This window comes from Trichomycterus rosablanca, chromosome 7 (assembly GCF_030014385.1).
Source record: "Trichomycterus rosablanca isolate fTriRos1 chromosome 7, fTriRos1.hap1, whole genome shotgun sequence".
Lineage (NCBI taxonomy): Eukaryota > Metazoa > Chordata > Actinopteri > Siluriformes > Trichomycteridae > Trichomycterus > Trichomycterus rosablanca.
Window position 1 is genome coordinate 41,422,597 of NC_085994.1, and position 16,967 is coordinate 41,439,563.

Sequence of the window (16,967 nt, forward strand, 5' to 3'; positions counted from 1 at the left end):
CACACACACACACCGTCCACACACACACACACACACACACCGTCCACACACACACACACACACACACACACACACACACACACACCGTCTACACACACCGTCCACACACACCGTCCACACACACACACACCCCGTCCACACACACACACACACACACACACACACCGTCCACACACACACACACACACACACACACACACACACACCGTCCACACACACACACACACACACACACCGTCCACACACACACACACACACACACACACACACACACACACCGTCTACACACACCGTCCACACACACCGTCCACACACACACACACCCCGTCCACACACACACACACACACACCGTCTACACACACACACACACACACACACCGTCCACACACACACACCCACACCGTCCACACACACACACACACACACACACACACACCGTCTACACACACACACACACACCATCTACACACTGTCCACACACACACACACTGTCCACACACACACACACACACACACACCGTCTACACACACACACACACACCGTCCACACACACACCGTCTACACACACACACGCACACACACACACACACCGTCCACACACACACACACCATCTACACACACACACGCACACACACACACACACACACACACACACCGTCTACACACACACACACACACCGTCCACACACACACACACACACCGTCTACACACACACACACACACACACACACACACACCGTCCACACACACACACACACACACACCGTCCACACACACACACACACACACACACCGTCCACACACACACACACACACACACACACACACACACACCCACACCGTCCACACACACACACACACACACCATCAAAACACACCGTCCACACACACACACACACACACACCGTCCACACACACACACACACACACACACACCGTCCACACACACACACACACACACACACCGTTCACACACACACCGTCCACACACACACACACACACACACACACTGTCCACACACACAATCCACACACACACACACACACACACACACACACACACACACACCGTCCACACACACACCGTCCACACACACACACACACACACACCGTCCACATTATTTATAACATTTTACAAATGTGTTTCATTTAAAGATAATAATGATATAAATTTATTAAAATTATTGTACAATCAGAATGTTGATGTTATTGTTAATGATTAATTAATTGATGTGCAGGGTTCACCTGGACCCAGAGGACAGCGGGGGCTGATGGGAACTCCTGGTCCTCCAGTACGTCTCTTTTATTTCTGATCATATTATTGAGTGTTTAATATTTTACTGAAGCTGCTGTTGTTGTTCAGGGGGATCCGGGCTGGGTCGGGTTCAGTGGAGCTCCGGGTCCAGCGGTACGTCACACAAACACCTTTATTATTTTATTCTTCTCCTCATGATTTATTATTATTCCTACCAGCACCAACTACATGCTGGCATACACACAATCACCTATCTGAGTAAATGTGATCACACACCACTGTGATATTATTAATGTTTATAATTAAATATTTGATGCTCTTCAGGGGAGCGCGGGTGCTAGAGGTGCTAAAGGAGTGCCGGGTGTTAAAGGACCTCCAGTAAGAACATTTTCTCCTCTCTGGTTCTCTCGTTATTGTTCAGCTTCAGTGGTATCTGCTCACCTGCTGAAGCTTCACCATCAAATCATGATTTTATTTATTTAATTATTATTTTATTATTTTTTTTTATTATTTTAATATTTTTTGTTTTATTGTATTATTATTTTATTATTTTGTTTTATTGTATTATTATTGTATTATTGTATTATTTTGTTTTATTGTATTATTATTTTATTATTTTATTTTACTTTTTTATTATTTTGTTTTATTGTATTATTATTTTATTATTTTATTATTTTGTTTTAATGTATTATTATTTTATTTATTACTTTATTATTTGTTATTTTATTATTTATTATTTTATTATTTATTTTATTTTATTTATTATTTTATTTTATTTATTTGACTTTATTGGACTGTCGGATGAGTTGTGACGTTGTGACGTTTGTTCTGGTGGTTCAGGGTCAGCCCGGTGAGATCGGATACAGAGGAGCCGCCGGAAAACCAGTGAGTCTCCAAAACTCTACATCATCTACATCTTAGTACCGGATTAACTATTAACACTGGTGGGTTAATTACTGAAACCAGTAGGTTTAGAGCTGGAACTACAACTCATTTTGTAGTTAAACTAGAAGCATTTGGACTGAAACTGGTTCTATTGGAAGGTGAACTAGAATAGTTTGTACTGGTGGTGGTTTAGTGCTGGAACTGGAAATGTTTTGACTGTAACTAGTGGGTTTAGTACTTGAGTGATTGAACTGGCATATTTAGTACTGGAACTAGTGGGTTGACTACTGGAACTTCTTTCGGAAGGTGAACTAGAATATTTTGTACTTAAACTGGTATTCTTAGTGCTGGAACTGGTAGGTTTAGTGCTGGAACTGGTAGGTTTAGTGCTGGAACTGGTGGGTTTAGTGCTGGAACTGGTAGGTTTAGTGCTGGAACTGGTGGGTTTAGTGCTGGAACTGGTGGGTTTAGTGCTGGAACTGGTTCCTTTGTGGTTTCTACCCTCAGGTTTGGACGCAGGGAAGCAGAACATTCTGAAATGAGGAGGTTTGTGTTTCACTAAGTGTGTGTGTGTGTGTGTGTGTGTGTGTGTGTGTGTTACAGGGAGATCACGGTTCTGATGGTGTTATCGGTTTTCCCGGTGATGGAGGTCCTCAGGTACGTGTCTTTGAAATGCATTTTTGATCAAAAGTATATGGACACCTAATCGTGATCCACCAATTGCCCAGGTAAATAGGGGGCTTCACTGGGACATATCCTCTTCCTAAGTTCTCCTGGGCAAAATCCGATCGTTGTTCATTCTAGAAAGTTCGTGTATCTGGATTCTTCATAACTTCTGCAATTCTGCCCTCTGCTGGCTGAGTGAGGAGCTGCATAGAGCTGTCATGCTGTAATACAGGATACAAAAGTATTGAGACACCTGATTATCACAACATGAGCATCATACACTCTTCTGGGCCTTTCTACAAGACTTTGAAGTGTGTCTGTGGGGATTTGTGCCCTCATTCAGTCAGTAGAGTCAGTGAGGTTAAGAGGAGAAAACCTCACAGTCCGAGTGCTCACCTGTAGTCAGACCACATCTTTATAGGCTGGCTTTGTGGTCAGGGACTTCCCCAAACTGTTGGGACAGTGTTAAATGATAGCATTTACATTCTTTTGTTTTTATACACCTGTAAGCAATGAATGTGGCCAAATTCACAACTCAGTTCACTCATTCGTAGGGGCGTCCACATACTTTTGACCATATATGGTAAATATACTGACCAGCCCTGGACTGACCGGTTCTTTTGTCCTGTTTCAGGGTGAACCAGGGCCGGGCGGAGCCCCGGGTCCCAAAGGAAATCCCGTACGTATTTTTGATTAGATTTTACAGACGACTGTTTGATCTCTTCCGTCTCTTTGATCTCTCTTGTCTTTGATCTCTGCAGGGGTCGAGCGGAAACGAGGGCGATATCGGGGAACCTGGAACTCCGGGACCAAAAGTACGTTCGTCTCGTGTGATGTCACGCAGTAAAACCACAGCCAGTTTAGGACTGGAACTGTGGGGAGCTGTGCACTGTTATAAAGACCTGATCAGTGATTTTATGGTTTGTTATTTTCAGGGTGCTGCTGGGAAACCAGGGAGAGTCGGTCCCTCAGGTGATCCAGTAAGATTATCTATCACAGTTCCTTTAAATCTTTAAACCGCTAAAATTAAACAGCTTGTAACGTGGAGATAGGCAGTGGGCTCTGATTGCAGAATTATGCCCATCTGCCCTGCCACTAATGTTCTGTATAGATCTGTAACTCCGCCTTCAACTGGAATCACGTATCAGCAGTCGGATCAAATTAAACCAACATTTTATTTATCGGTTCTTGTTAATTGTTTTATTATTAGCATCTTAATTTGTATTAGCATTTAGCAAGCGGCTTGTAGCTTAGCTTAGCATCATAGCAATGCTATTGTTTACATTTTCATTATCTAAACAACCTGATCTATTATTCAGGGTCTGAAGGCTGAAAACGGGACTAAAGGAGAACCAGGACAGATAGGAGATCAGGTGAGTCACATCTGTGTTCTGGACCAATCAGAAGCAAGCGTCTAAATTCAGTACGTAAAATTCCTTAAAAATAGGATTACTGGGGCGCCCCCTAGCGGCCACGATCGGCAACGCAGCAGACAAAATCAGGTGGGAAAAGACGGGACTAAAAAGTTGGCGGGGTCTTTGACGCCGTGTTAGGACCCTGGGTAGTAGCTCGAAGTTCCTGTTCAGAAGTGTGTCTGTGGGGATTCGTGCTCGTTCAGTCAAAAGATGACAGTGTTTCTTCATGTCTTTATAGATCTTGCTTAGTGCACAGGGGCACAGTCATGCCGGAACAGGACAGGGCCTTCCCTAAACTGTTGCTGCAAAATTATAAGCTCAAGTATGATTTATTACACTTGTTTGCAATTGGTGTAGTTAAAAAGCACATGACTTCAGTAGTTAGAAAGTGCGTCCCAATACTTTTGTGCATATCGTGTTTCAATCTGGTGTTGACCGGAGGCTTTAGGACTCCACTGAACCACACTGAGAGCCATAATCTACATTTCAACCCAAGGATATCACACCTGCATAAAACTTCTCCCAAGGGGCGACGACTCGGCTAGGTGAACTCCTGAGAAGAGGTTCTGTGAGGTCAGAACATGTTTAGGGAGAACGTGACGTCATCTGTCCGTGAGATGAAGCTGAGGTGGAAGGAGGAGGAGATCCGTGAACCCTGTGGCATTTTAGCTTAAACTTCAGGTCTGATTAGTGCAGCCAGTTTATCGTTTTGTGTTTTGGGGTGGGAGGGGAAGCTGATCTAACGACAGGAGAGCGTGCAGGATGTGAAGCTCAGCGCAGGTTCTGTTTCCTGTTTGTACTCAGGGGTCTCCGGGGCCCCCCGGTCTGCGCGGCTTCAGGGGTCGAGCGGGTCGTTCCGGAGTTCAGGGAGAACCCGGGTCGTCCGGACCCCCCGGGATGGGCGGGTCTCAGGTGAGCATCTCTCTTCATCCTGTGTTTTAATTCTGTAGCTCAGAGGTGAAACTGGTCACTGATTTGTGGGTGTGGTTCGTTCCTCAGGGTGAGGAGGGAGGCGCCGGAGAGCAGGGCAAACAGGGCGGAGACGGACCGAAGGTAACGAACATCTAATTAACCGCCAGAGGAGCTTTGATCCGAATTGGAACCTCGACTGACTTCTGTGTGCTTGTGCTGCCAAAAGTATGTGGACACCCAACCATAAGCCAATTGAACGTTTTATTTCAAAACCAGAGTTGCCATGACAACCTTTCATCTTTTGGACAGACTTGTGACAAGATTTCGGACCGTCTGTGGGAATCTCTGCCCGACAGTATTTGTTTGGCCCAGAATTCTTGGTGTCCACATACTTTTGGTCATTTAGTCTGTATCCACCCCTTAAACGTCATCCACAAAGGGGCGTAGGTGAGACACTGACCGCCCAGAGCAGCAGATAAGCTTCAGTCAGTAATTGTATATCCACAAAGTTCCTCTGTATAGAAGCGTATAGAATAATCCATGGCCGTCAGTAGCAGGCCTCTCAGTGTTTCTAATAAAGTGCTCACTGGTGGATGTTTTGATTTACAGGGAGAACGTGGTGCTGATGGTGCGACTGGAGTCGCGGGACCAAAAGGAGACAAAGTACAACATTAAAAAATTATTTACTTTTAATGTTAATGAGTGAATTATTATTATTATTATTATTATTATTATTATTATTATTGTTATTATTATTACTATTATTATTAATATTATTATTTATTATTATTATTATTATAAATATTATTATATTTATTATTACTATTATTATTATTATCATAATTATTACTGTCATTATCATTATTATTGTTATTCATAATTGTATTATTAATATTATTTATTTTTATTCCAATTAGTTATTTTTTATTCTTATTTATTATTTTTTTAATTATTTTATTATTATTATTATTAATTCTTCTTCTTAATGTTATTTTTATTTACAGTATTTTATTGTTCCTACATAATATTTATTTTTTATTTTAATATTTAATATTTCATATTTCTTTATCTTTATTGTAATAGGGTCGACCTGGACGAGGTGGATTCTTCGGTGTACCAGGTCCTCTGGTAAGAAATTATTTGTAAAAAAATTTAGATTTGTGGAGCTCGGGCGGAGCGGCGCTCTGTTACGCTCACCCACCGCCTCTGAGATCCGGGTTTGAATCTCATTGTCTCATGTCTACACAGTCATGATGTTTCCCGGTGGAACTTGACCCACCGTGACCCTGACCCACTGCGACCCTGACCAGGATGTTTGAACATTTATTTACACACATTTGTTTTTTATGCAGGGAGAAATGGGTAAATCAGGAGAGCGAGGATCTGACGGAGAGCCTGGTATCAAGGTTCCTGTGTACATCAGATTTGTTTATCTTTACCTGAGCCTCAGATTTAAAACTCTGATTTGATGTTAAAATGAGTTTTGAAGAGTTTAACATCACGGTAAGGTGGATTTTTCGAGTTGTTAAATACGTCTGTCTGGGTTCACAGGGTAGGAGAGGGTTTCCAGGAGGACCCGGAGCTAAAGGTCTGAAGGTAAGGAAGTGCTGAAACTCATCACACCTTCAAACGTGTTTAATCAGAGAACTGGACTTATTATTATTATTATTATTATTATTGTTGTTTTTTTATTATTATTTTTAGGGTCTGCAGGGTTTTCCGGGAACTCCGGGGCCGGATGGGATTCATGGTTCTCCGGTGAGAGTGCGATCGAAACTTCATTAAATCAGTAATAAATCAGACGAGGAATTAAAATAATAAAATGAAATAAAAATCTAACGTGTTTTCAGGGAGCAGCAGGACCCGCGGGATCGAGCGGAGACTCCGGTTCTTCAGGACCCAGAGTGAGTAAGAGGTCATGTGACGTGTTCTATGGTGAGATGTTGGTGACGAGCGGTCAGACGTGAAAATGTCCGAAATGTTTCAGGGGATTCTGGGAAAGCCAGGCGCTGCTGGTGCACAAGGTCGTGTCGGAAACACCGTAAGTATTTGGACTTTATGTTAAACATTAAATCATTCAATAATTTTGTGCGTTTTCTGTACCTCAGTGCTGGTGATTATTAGCTTTTATTTTTTATTTCTCCTCTAATGTGTCCAGATACTTTTGCTCCATGCATGTTGCAGAGAAGCAGCTTCTTATTGTGATGCTCCCTCCACCGTACTTCACAGTGACTGGTGATTTGGGGGATCAGGTGGATACGCGACCCTTAGCAAACATTTAATTGTTGTTTTTGTCTGCACGTTGTTCTGATTGGTCTACCCCAAATCACCTAGGCACTGTGAAGTACGGTGGTGGAAGCATCATGATAAGAAGCTGCTTCTCTGCAACACGAATGGAGCAAAAGTATCTGGACGTATCTCTGCGCCTCTTTGAGTGGAGGGGTTTAGCGCAGGTTTGTTGGAACGAACACGATTGGAGATTCATTGTTCTGTATCTAACTGTTGTTCCTGCTGCCTTTGGGTCGTCCTGCAACTCTAAGTAATCACAGGATTCTCTTTAGTCTGAGAGCAGCTTGTGAGGTTCTCCTGTCCGGGGATGATTTGTGGTTCCATGAACCCAGCTTTTTTTCATCTACGTCTTTGTAGAGCTCACTTTGTGCACATTGGATGCTGGAGCAGGAAAGGACCTTCCCTAAACTGTTTCTGCACAGGGACTCCTTGGCCCAAGACCACTGTTCCATGTTCTTTTTAGTGTGCATCATAATTAGAGCTGAGGAATTACAAGGCCAGGAAAAATCACAACACAGAAAATACTGAGACGAAAGTATCCGGACTCCTGATCTTGACCATTAATATGGAGTCGCCCATGACTCACTATCAGCCTTCCGATTCATCCTGAATGTGTTTTTAGGGGATGAGGTCAGGGCTGTGGGTCAGGTAGTGCCAGCTCTCTTTGTATGTTTATTTTTTATGATCAAGAGATCTGATAAAATCAGTTTAAAAAATCATATAGTGCAGTTCTGACAGTTGACCACCAGATGCCGCTAAAGTGTCAGTATTACACATTCATTATTAATATTAGTTTGATGGTGGTTTAATTTATTTTATTTATTTACTTATTGATTAATTGATTAATTGTATATTATTTTTCCCACATGATCTGACCAGCACTAGATTTTACAGAGTTGACCGACTGATTTCCAAATCACATATTTATTATTATTTATTTATTAGGGGGATCCCGGAGGTAGAGGTCTCACCGGCAAACCAGGAAAACCTGGAGTCAAGGTTAGTGGATTAGTGGAGTAGAAGAACCCCTGGCTAACATAGACCCGGACATTACATGTGTATGTGTTCAGCGGCTTTAGTATCATGCTAACGTTTCTTTTTTCCTCAGGGAATGAAGGGTGCAGCCGGTCCTGATGGAATCCCCGCCGCTCCAGGACAGAAGGTCAATAAAACACAGTAAAAAGAAGAATGTGTGATGAGTTTTATTCTCTTCAATCCTTATTTAACTGATAAAAGTAGAAGGAAAAGATTTATAATGTATTAACTGATCAACTTCTAAACATTCTAGTTTAGACTCCAAAGAAGTTGGGATTGTGATTCTTCTTTTTATTTTTCTTCTTCTTTTTATACTTCTTGTTCTTGTTGTTCTTTTTATTCTTTTATTCTTATTCTTTTATTTATTAATTCTTTCCTTCTTCTCTTTTTGTCCTTTTTCTTCTTATGCTTCTTTTTATTTTTCTTGTTCTTGTTCTTTTTTCTTATGCGTCTTCTTTTTTCTCCTTTTTCTTATCCTTGTTTTTCTTTTTATTCCTCTTGTTCATCCTCTTCTTATTATAATTTTTATTCTTATGCTTCTTTTTTTATTTTTTTCTACCTCCTCCCCCTCTTCTTATTTTTCTTCTTCCTTCTCTTGTTGTTCTTCTTGTTCTTCTTCTTCTTATTTTTATGCTTCTTCCTTTTATTCTTCTTCTTGTTGTTGTTCTTTTTATTATTTTTCTTTTTCTTCTTTTTCTTTTTATATTTCTTCTTGTTCATGTTCTTCTTCTTATTATTATTTTTATTTTGATTCTTATGCTTCTTCCTTTTATTCCACTTCTTGTTGTTGTTCTTCTTTTTCCTCTTGTGTGCAGGGGGTTCGGGGACACGAGGGTCCTAAAGGAAATCCCGGTCGCCCCGTGAGTTCTTTTTTATTTCTATTCGAGGTGATTTTGCGTCTCTATCGGCGGCGTGTTTATTTTTATTATTTTTATGAATTTCAGGGATCTCGAGGTTTCCCGGGACAGAAGGGTTTCAGAGGACCGACGGTGAGAAATTACAAACATTATTTTACACTCTGTTGTCAGAAGTCTGTTCCTGCTTGGGGTGTCTACATACTTTCGGCCGCGTTCCCTTGATCACTTACGTGTGTATGTCCGTCTTTCAGGGTGTAGAAGGAAACATGGGTGTGTGGGGTGAGATCGGCCTCTGGGGGCCACCAGGAGATCGAGGGCCTCCGGGAGCAGCCGGTCCGGCGGGGGTGCCCGGATACTCGGTACGACGTTTTTCTGAAGCGGCTGAAGCTTTTCTGTAATCGTGTAGCTCTTACACCCGAACGCTTTTATTTTTCAGGGAAGAGACGGAGCTGCAGGAGCTTCAGGACCTCCAGGAGAAACAGGACAGAAGGTCAGTTCATCAAAATAAATGAGCCTCACAGACTGTACAGATGAGCTTTGTGGGTATACAACGACTGACTGTAGCCCAGCTGTCGGAGAACAGTGCTCCAACCAAAAATAAAAAGCGCTCTGTGATCAGAGAGCACCCACCGATAAACAGAACCAGCGCTGAGAGGGTGTGTGTTATTAATAAAGAGGCCAAATCCCACCAACACTGCTGCACCTACTACACTCACACACACACAGCACACAGTACCAGTCCACCACCTCAATATCATCTGCTCAGTGGGGGTCAGTCGGGTCATTTTCACAGATGGGTGGTTAAACAGAGCAACAGCTGGACTGCAGTCAGTCATTGTATACCCACGAAGCTCATCTGTATGACAGGGGAACTTTTGCTTTTAATGGGAACCACCGTACAGCCAAAAGTATGTGGACGCCCCTCCTAATGATTGAATTCAGTGTACGTGATGAGCTTTGTGTTAGTGACGCATCTCTCGTTTTTCTGTGTGCAGGGATTTTCAGGACCGGCGGGTCTGACCGGTGCTGCTGGACTGGACGGTGACGAGGTGATTCAGCGCTCGATTGATTGTAATTTTATTTATAATTTTATTTAATTTAGAATCGATTTGAAAGGAAACTGTTTGGTTTAGGGCGTGGCAGGACTGACGGGACAAGCCGGACCCCGAGGACTGAAGGGAGAACCGGTGAGTTTGACTCTCTGTACTGCGGCGTATTCTAGCTCATGAGTTCAAATCTCAGCTGTGCTACCAACATGTCCGGTTGTCCTGCAGGCACTTTTGGAAGTGTCTGAGGGAGGGAGGGGCGTATAGGGTTCCTCATTGGTCACATAAAGCACAGCATGACTCTCCGCCTGCTATACAGGTCTGTTTGAGTGCATTTGAATGCAGTTGGTTGGTTGGGTGTCTACATACATCAGGGGCCCAACAGTGACATATTGGCGCTGTTGATACTTGAACCGACAACCTTCTAAGGTTCGTCTGAGTCCCCCGGGATGGATTGGCGTCCTGTCCGCGTCCAGTGAGTCCTGGAGGGACACATGAGGACATGATGAGTCTTTTGGGTGGATCTCTTATTCCCATTTTAGGGTGAGAAGGGGAGCCCCGGATCTGCTGGAGTTCAGGGACCGAAGGGTGCGAGAGGAGAACCAGGAGGACGAGGGTCGACGGGGACGAAGGGCCCGACCGGCCGACAGGTAACCCCATGTGGTACTCCGGATCTCAGGTGCCTGGGATTTGTTTTTTAGAGTCACCGTATGTTACAGTTGTGGCGACGTTTTTGGCACCTTTAATTGTTTAGTATAAAAAGCCGATGTGTTCAGAAGTAAGTGGACACGTACCAACTTTATATCGTTAGAACGTTTTAATAGCGACTCAAAACAGGCCTGGACAGAGTTGAAGGCGCCCTTTTCTAATACACATTTGCACAACCCTCGGCAAAAGTGACGCGTCCAAATATTTTAATGTAGCCACGTGTTTCCTTCTCACTCAAGACTCTTTGCTATCCGAGTTTAAAACTCATTTTTCCCTTCGAACCTTTATACGTTCCTTTATACGTTTGGACGTGTGCTTTGGGTCATTATCCTCCCGTTTGACCCTTTTTTCCGACTCACATCTAGTTGTCCAACACTTGGGAGCTCATTTGGCTCTAAAATGGCCTGAAAATTCTCTAATTTCATTCCTTCTGTAACACATTCAGGCTTCAGGTGCTAGAGGCAGCAAAGCAGCCTCAAAACATTATGGATCCTCCACCTTGTTTTACTTTAGGTTTGGTGCACTTTTTATAGGCTTTATTTTACCGTTATTTTAAGCACTGGGTTCCTCCTTGGCATTCGCTCACCGAGCCCAGTTTTGGACAGAGTACGGCGTCTGGTACGAGGTGAAACCACCGCTCCAGATGCCTCCAGATCAGCCTGAAGTTCTTCAGATGTTCTACATGGTTTCTTTGCCGCATTTTAAACCACTTCTTGGCGCAAATGTCATTTTTTGGAGCATAAATCATTTTTATATGGATTTTATACACCTGTTAGCAATAGTAGTGGCTAAAACGACCAAGGGTAATATTTAAAAGGGGTGTCCACATACTTTTGGCCCTGTAGTGTCCTTTAAAAGTGCAAGTACTTGATTAAACTCAACTTGTCTAGTGTGAGACATAAACCGGAATGATTCTGTTCATACTTTTAGGGACAGCTCGGCTCTAACGGGCGGACGGGAGACCAAGGACCCCCTGGAGAAAAGGTACGTTTCATAAAAGTATCTTCGTAACTAGTATCATAATTAAAAAGGTGTATCGGGGCGCTCGGGAGTCTCGGACTGGTCGACAACTCTGAGGGATCAGAGCTGCTGCAACAGCGACTCCTGCTGTCTCGAAGTGAGTAGCGCGGTTGTCCGTACGCCCTGAGACTCTCTTTAAGATTCCACCACTGGACAATATGGCACCACAGTGCGCGCTGAACTGAGTATATCCAAGTCGGGACTGTTCAAAATATTAATATATAAAGAATAAACATGATATTAATACGTCTGTGGTTCCCGTCCAGGGTGAATCCGGATCCAGGGGACGTCCAGGTTCATCAGGTAAATACGGTCCAGGTGGTAAAACAGGACCGACCGGAGCCAAAGGAGAGGAGGGTGAACGCGGACTCCCTGTAAGTACCTGTAATCACACACGCTGGTTTATTCTGACTGAAATACCCGCAGTTATAGTAAATATTATCAAACACACTTCTGAACAGGGTTGCCAGATTTCAGCTATTCAGGTGTAACATATCTTGAATACCTGGCAACCATGCATCCAGGTGTAGCCGTCTATTACGGTGTCAACCAGCCATGCATCCAGACAGGCATCCAGACAGACATGATTGTCTTTTTTTGGGAGGGGTGGCGCCCTGGTCATAGTGCTCCTGCCTCATGACCAGTGTTTCCCAGTGGAACCAGACCCGCTGCAACCCTGACCAGGCTAAAGTGGTTGATGAACATGAATCTCCCTGTCCAGCAGGTGTCTACAGAAAAGACTGGTGTGCTAGAACTGTAGTGGCCTTCACCTCTGGAATGAACTGGAAAGCTGACTGTGAGCCAGGTCGGCTTATTCAACATCAGTGCTTGAGATGGGCACAAATTCCTACAGACACACTTTAAAATATTTTCAAAATCCTTCCCGGCAGGATGAAGGCTGTTATGGTTGCAAAAAGGGGGAAAAGAGGGGCGCTCCGTATTAATGCCCATGGTTTTGGAACTGAAGGTCCGACAAGCTCGTCCTCAGGCGTCCACAGTATTATAAATGTGGTCAGTTTGAATGCACGTTTGACTAAACAGGCACAAATTCCCACACACAGATAAACTTCAAATATTGTAATACTGTACTGTAGGATTGTGTTTCCATCTGCTGGTGGAATTGCGGTAGTGCAAGTGCTGTACATGAATTCAAACAGTAAAGAAGCGCAGTTCTGTCTTCATTTATTTATTTATTTATTTATTTGAATCTTATTTTAGGGAGAGAGGGGAATTCTGGGGCCTCCTGGAGCTGCAGGTCCCACTGGAACACCAGTAAGTGACAATAATGCTGCATTCAGGTGCTCATCAGAACCCTGGACGGCAGCAATAACAAGAACTGTCAATGATCATGTAGTCAATTATTATTATTATTATTACTATTGTTATTATTATATTATTATTATTACTATTAATATTATTTATATGATTAATATTATTTATTATATGATTATTATTATTATTATTATTGTTATTATTATTGTTGTTTTGTTGTTATTATTATTATTGTTGTTGTTGTTTTGTTGTTGTTGTTGTTGTTGTTGTTGTTATTATTATTATTATGAATGTTTAATGTATTTCTGTAGGGTTTAACAGGAACGAGAGGTTTGAATGGGATCACTGGGCGTCAGGGAGCAAAAGTAAGTTTTTATTCTGAACGCTTCTACAGCTGTGTTTTATTTTTATATTAATAATCTGTGTTTTTATTTATTATATTAATAATAATAATCAATGTTTTATTTATTATATTAATAATAAACAGTTTTATTTATTATATTAATAATAAACAGTGTTTTATTTATTTTATTAATAATAATCAGTGTTTTTATTTATTATATTAATAATAATCAGTGTTTTTATTTATTATATTAATAATAACTAGTGTTTAATAATTAATGTATATTAATAATAATAATAATGTTTTTTTAATAGGGAGATGTTGGTGAACGAGGCGAGCCTGGAGATCAGGGTGAAAAGGCGGCAGCAGTAATGATGATCTATTAATACTCGACATGATTACAGTAAACAATAAATACAAATAAGTTTTAATAATAGTTTTGAGTTCTGATGTTGGTTTTTCTGTCTGGTTTTGTTTCAGGGTGTTGAGGGTTTGAGAGGAATGAAAGGAGAAACTGGAGGAAAAGGAAAACAGGTGAAGATTTACAAAAATCTAACAAAATATTCATGTTTTTTATACTTTTAATGATAAATAAACACTTAAAGTGAGCCGCTGACAGGTTGTTGGGCGGCCAAGACTCATTGATCCCAGAGGAGATGAAGAATGAGGATTTGAGCCTCAGTTCACCTCGAGGTTTCCTCCTCAGAACATTCTGGACGTTCTTCACTGCCACTCTTGTCCATTTTCTTGTCCGTGTTCTAGTTTACAGGATGCTGGTTAAATAAATCAGAATTCTGAACCGTTGGGGTGTTTATCGGGTCTCAGTAAAATTGTTTCTGCTTTTATTTCATCAGGGCCCTGTCGGATCTTCAGGACCTAAAGGACCTGTTGGAGAGAGGGGTACATCAGGGGTTCCTGGACCCCCTGGTCTCACAGGGTTTAAAGGAGACCCCGGACCAGAGGTGAGTCTTTAGGTTGGGTAAATGATGTTTTGGTGCTGCTTTAACTGTCAGGTGAATGAGTGTTTTAGTGTTTTATTTAGGGGGAAGCTGGACTTCCTGGGAGGAGAGGCGACAGAGGCGTGGCTGGAGAACCTGTGAGTGAAATATCTTGGAAGTATACACTACATAGCCAAAAGTATTTGGACACTTCTCTAACTTTTTAAAATCCTGTGGAAAGCCTTCTGAGAAAAGTGGAGAAGTGGTTATGATTCGGCAAGCTCTTGGTCAGGTGTCCACATACTTTTGGCCATACGGTGTTTATAATTTGAGTCTGAGTCTGATGTTTGTCCTTTGCAGGGAGCTCGAGGGCCGAAGGGAAGACGCGGCTCCCGCGGGGATCCAGGAACTCCAGCGAGTATCACTATTACACATAAGTTCATGGGCGTGTCTGAGGGAGGGAGGGTTGCCGCTGGGATACGTGATCGTCACATTGAGCTCAGCGTGGCTCTCCGTACGCGATACGGCTCTCTGTGGGAACCCAACACTGACGGGTGATTGGAAGTGTCGGGAGAGGAGGGGCCAGTGGTGATCCGGCTCTCCTCAATCAGATCAGGGGTCGTACACCAATCAGTCATAACATTAAAACCACCTCCTTGTTTCTACACTCACTGTCCATTTTATCAGCTTCACTTACCATATAGAAGCACTTTGTAGTTCTACAATTACTGACTGTAGTCCATCTGTTTCTCGACATGCTTTGTTACCCCCCTTTCACCCTGTTCTTCAATGGTCAGGACCCCCACAGGACCACCACAGGGCAGGTATTATTGTGGTGGATGATTCTCAGCACTGCAGTGACACTGACATGGTGGTGGTGTGTTAGTGTGTGTTGTGCTTGTATGAGTGGATCAGACACAGCAGCGCTGCTGGAGTTTTTAAACACCGTGTCCACTCACTGTCCACTCTATTAGACACTCCTACCTAGTCGGTCCACCTTGTAGATGTAAAGTCAGAGACGATCGCTCATCTATTGCTGCTGTTTGAGTCGGTCATCTTCTAGACCTTCATCAGTGGTCACAGGACGCTGCCCACAGGGCGCTGTTGGCTGGATGTTTTTGGTTGGTGGACTCTTCTCAGTCCAGCAGTGACAGTGAGGTGTTTAAAAACTCCAGCAGCGCTGCTGTGTCTGATCCACTCATATCAGCACAACACACACTAACACACCACCACCATGTCAGTGTCACTGCAGTGCTGAGAATCATCCACCACCTAAATAATACCTGCTCTGTGGGGGTCCTTACCATTGAAGAACAGCATGAAAGGGGGTAACGAAGCATGTAGAGAAACAGATGGACTACAGTCAGTAATTGTAGAACTACAAAGTGCTTCTATATGGTAAGTGGAGCTGATAAAATGGAGTGTAGAAACAAGGAGGTGGTTTTAATGTTATGGCTGATTGGTGTATAAGCAGCAGTGTGTTCACAATCTGGGGTTGGATATGACTAAATTGGGTGATTTTTATTTCAGGGTGTCGGCGGGACTGACGGGTTGTTGGGAGTTCAAGGGAACGAGGGAGATGAGGTGAGTCTGGGTTATTTAATCTAACACTAATGAATAGTGGTGGCGCAGTGGTACAGTGGGTGCCGCACCAGGGTTTTCTGGACCTGTGGAGTTTCCACTGGGTATACTGGTCTCTCCCACCATGCTGTTTTTGGTTTAGGGTAACAAGGGTCACAGAGGAGCTCCAGGAAGACCAGGACAACCAGGCAGACCAGTGAGTGGGTGGATCTCGCACAGGCACGTGCACAGACATTTTTTGGGGCAGGTGCTCAAGCCAAAAAAAAGGGCACCCATCGCCAAAATTATTAGTAAAATAAATAAAAAAACACAGTCGAATATTTAACTTACATATTTATTTTGTTAACACAATCAATACAAATCTAATCAAATAACTCAAATTATCAAATTGCATAAATAAATGAAAAACAGGCAAAAACAGGCCATATTGTGCACGCTTTTTAATAACCAAACAACTGATACTGATAGATCTCCCTCATCTGCTTTACTGGTAGATTTGCCTAATCCAGGATAAAAGAGAGCTGCTACCCTGAGCTGCTGCTGTAGTTCCTTTTCTTTCTGCTTTTGTAACTTTTCTTTTCTTGGCATTATGCTGCAAAATTTGTAAATGAGATCAATCAATGTTGTGCATAATAATCAAGAGTGACTTACTGAATCTCCATAAAGGGGAGAACACAGTATACATCATTTTACTGTTTTCTGACAGAGTTGAAGCATTACACTAATAATATACCATTACT

The 16,967-nt window shown here is 42.6% G+C and overlaps 1 protein-coding gene across 1 annotated transcript in view; it reads left to right on the forward strand.

The window, feature by feature from the left end:
- Positions 1-16,967, forward strand: part of si:dkey-21p1.3 (collagen alpha-1(I) chain) — a 36,033-nt gene that overhangs the window by 9,137 nt on the left and 9,929 nt on the right. Inside the window, exons 15-52 of the mRNA XM_062998210.1 lie at positions 1,244-1,297; positions 1,369-1,413; positions 1,585-1,638; positions 2,101-2,145; positions 2,749-2,802; positions 3,446-3,490; positions 3,573-3,626; positions 3,747-3,791; positions 4,131-4,184; positions 5,031-5,138; positions 5,226-5,279; positions 5,748-5,801; positions 6,222-6,266; positions 6,491-6,544; positions 6,690-6,734; positions 6,843-6,896; positions 6,989-7,042; positions 7,126-7,179; positions 8,373-8,426; positions 8,536-8,589; positions 9,278-9,322; positions 9,407-9,451; positions 9,571-9,678; positions 9,756-9,809; positions 10,315-10,368; positions 10,453-10,506; positions 10,908-11,015; positions 12,004-12,057; positions 12,360-12,467; positions 13,312-13,365; positions 13,677-13,730; positions 14,023-14,076; positions 14,189-14,242; positions 14,563-14,670; positions 14,751-14,804; positions 15,007-15,060; positions 16,177-16,230; positions 16,370-16,423. Of these exons, the coding sequence (XP_062854280.1) occupies positions 1,244-1,297; positions 1,369-1,413; positions 1,585-1,638; positions 2,101-2,145; positions 2,749-2,802; positions 3,446-3,490; positions 3,573-3,626; positions 3,747-3,791; positions 4,131-4,184; positions 5,031-5,138; positions 5,226-5,279; positions 5,748-5,801; positions 6,222-6,266; positions 6,491-6,544; positions 6,690-6,734; positions 6,843-6,896; positions 6,989-7,042; positions 7,126-7,179; positions 8,373-8,426; positions 8,536-8,589; positions 9,278-9,322; positions 9,407-9,451; positions 9,571-9,678; positions 9,756-9,809; positions 10,315-10,368; positions 10,453-10,506; positions 10,908-11,015; positions 12,004-12,057; positions 12,360-12,467; positions 13,312-13,365; positions 13,677-13,730; positions 14,023-14,076; positions 14,189-14,242; positions 14,563-14,670; positions 14,751-14,804; positions 15,007-15,060; positions 16,177-16,230; positions 16,370-16,423 (2,250 nt within the window). The remainder of the gene's footprint in view (positions 1-1,243; positions 1,298-1,368; positions 1,414-1,584; positions 1,639-2,100; positions 2,146-2,748; positions 2,803-3,445; positions 3,491-3,572; positions 3,627-3,746; positions 3,792-4,130; positions 4,185-5,030; positions 5,139-5,225; positions 5,280-5,747; positions 5,802-6,221; positions 6,267-6,490; positions 6,545-6,689; positions 6,735-6,842; positions 6,897-6,988; positions 7,043-7,125; positions 7,180-8,372; positions 8,427-8,535; positions 8,590-9,277; positions 9,323-9,406; positions 9,452-9,570; positions 9,679-9,755; positions 9,810-10,314; positions 10,369-10,452; positions 10,507-10,907; positions 11,016-12,003; positions 12,058-12,359; positions 12,468-13,311; positions 13,366-13,676; positions 13,731-14,022; positions 14,077-14,188; positions 14,243-14,562; positions 14,671-14,750; positions 14,805-15,006; positions 15,061-16,176; positions 16,231-16,369; positions 16,424-16,967) is intronic.